General features: G+C 64.3%; 1 protein-coding gene across 1 annotated transcript; it reads right to left on the bottom strand.

Moving 5' to 3' along the window:
• Nucleotides 1-460: 460 nt before the first annotated feature.
• MNEG_13115 (hypothetical protein) lies at nt 461-2145 on the bottom strand (the record flags this gene model as incomplete). Its single annotated transcript, XM_014038413.1, has 4 exons — nt 461-592; nt 1029-1139; nt 1531-1667; nt 1974-2145. The coding sequence occupies 4 exons, from the start codon at nt 2143-2145 to the stop codon at nt 461-463; spliced, it is 552 nt and encodes a 183-aa protein (XP_013893867.1).
• Between the last annotated feature and the right edge of the window lie 22 nt (nt 2146-2167).

Below are 2167 nucleotides of genomic sequence, written 5' to 3'. Positions count from 1 at the left end.
GCTGGGGGCCGCTGCAGAGGACGCCGCGCGCGGCCCCGCCTGCGCCGCCGCTGCTGAGGGCGCGGCCGCGGGTGGGGGCGGGCGGCTGCCGGGCAGGGAAGGGAAATCCGAGTGCGAGCTTGCCGGGGGAGGGGGCCTGTGGGCAAAAGGGAGTCAACGGGGGCGGCGGCGTGGGTCCGGCTGCTGCAGCATCCACCACACACCTGATGCTAGCAATCATCCTCTTCCTCTTGCAAAAGGGAATCAACAAACGCCCGCAACGGCCCCAATACACACGTGCTTGCGAACGCGCGCGCGCTCACTCACACACACACACACAAACACACACACACACACACACACAAACACACACACACACGCACGCACACGCACGCACACACGCACGCACACATACACGCACACACACACACACACAGAAACTCAGGTCGCACACACTTGCTTGAGTTTCTGCGCGTATCACTCACTGCGCTGTGCCGCCGCCGCTGCCATGTGAGCGGATGTGCGGCTCCACCACAATGCGCGTGTTGCTGAACAGCTGCCCATTCTCCGCGTGCAGGGCCTTGAGTACACTGGACTCCTCCATGTAGTGAACCTGGGTCGGTTGGGGCCGGTTGGGGCCGGTTGGGGCCGGTTGGGGACGGTGCGGGTCGGTTGGACTCGATTGGGGTGTCGGTTGGGGTTCATTTGTTTTTGGTTGGGGTCTTCTGGGATCCGAGTGAGGGGTCAATTGTGGGTCTGTTGGGTCGGTTGGGGGTAATCAAACTGGGGTCGGCTTGGTGCCGCATGTGGTCGTTGGCGCTCAGCTGGGGGTGTGATAGGACGTGCAGGCAGGCGGTGCGGCCGCGGGCTTGACAGACATCAGATAGCCAACCACCAAGCTCCACAGTTAGGTTGACGCAAAACTTGATTCACGGCCTGCTGAGCATCTCTCGGCCCCCTCGTATGCCCCTCAGCCTCTGCCCAGCCGCATGCATCCGGACCGCTGCTGGGATCGAACCACCCCATCCGCGCGCCGTCCGGCCGCGCACCATGCCGCCGATGCGCCCGTAGTCATCCTGGTCAACCCGCACTTGGTAGATCTCCCCGTGACGCGAGAAGCGCTCGAAAAGCGCCGCCTCGTCTACCTCTGGGCTCAGGTTCTACAAAGAGGGTCCCAGATGCGTTGCGGTGCAAGTGGATCGCTTGCTGCAGCAGGCCAGTGTGAAGCGGCGAATTCGGCGCGCGTCAAATTCGGCCCCCAAATATTCGCTGCGCCGAGCAGGGCTGGCGCTGCAGGCGGGGGAGGGCGCTGTCCCCTGAAGTTGCAGTGCAGCGCACGCGCCCGGCTGGTTGTCTGATGCACGGTTTGTACAATGTCTTGCATGCAGCTGCCCATGCCGCGTAGGCATGTCGTTCAGTAGCAAACTGTATGGCCCAAACAGCAGCCTGCATACAAGCAGCCCAACTGACACTTCAACCTTGGAACCCCGCATCTCAATATACAGCCCGATGAGCGTTTCCATGGGATTGCAGACTCAGACAGCCCCCCACCTTGACCAAGACCTGAAATCGCAGCCCCATGGGCCCGAAAAGGTGGTCGCGCCACCGCGGCTCCACCGCGTGCGTCACCCGCACGGGCGACCCGCCCACCGTCATCGTGAACCGCATGCGATCGATGACGCGCGCGGCTGCGGCGGCGTCCAGGGCAGGGTTGGGGGGCCGGTGTGGGCAAGGCAGCGATGGCGGCAGGACAGGGAGGGGCGCTTGGGATGACTGAATAGAGGGCCCGCTGCGGCGCAGCCGTTGTCATCATAGCTGTTGCCACGCGCACCCGCCGCAGCTAGGCGTGCCGCACGTGGCGGCGGGGCAGTGACGCACGTAATGCCGCCTCCATGTGCGTGGAGCGGGGTTCTAAAAAACCGGCCCTGAACAGACACCTGGGCAGCAGCTGCCCGGCCGCCGGCGGCGCGCAGGCGCAGGCACCTGCCGCTCACCATCAGCTGCATTGTTATAATTCAGGTAGGCGATCCCCAGGACGCCGCCGGTGCTGTCTGACACGGGCACGACCACTTTGCCCTGCGCCGGGCTGCAGAGTTTGGACAGCTCCGCCAGAACCGCCTCCCTGGGCAGCGACGTATCTATCTCGCGAACGAACAGGTTCTGCATGCGCATGTACGGCCGCATGGAC

This window comes from Monoraphidium neglectum (genome assembly GCF_000611645.1).
Source record: "Monoraphidium neglectum strain SAG 48.87 unplaced genomic scaffold scaffold03632, whole genome shotgun sequence".
NCBI lineage: Eukaryota > Viridiplantae > Chlorophyta > Chlorophyceae > Sphaeropleales > Selenastraceae > Monoraphidium > Monoraphidium neglectum.
The sequence above is the reverse complement of the archived record's forward strand: the minus strand, read 5'-3'. Positions and strand labels throughout refer to the sequence as shown.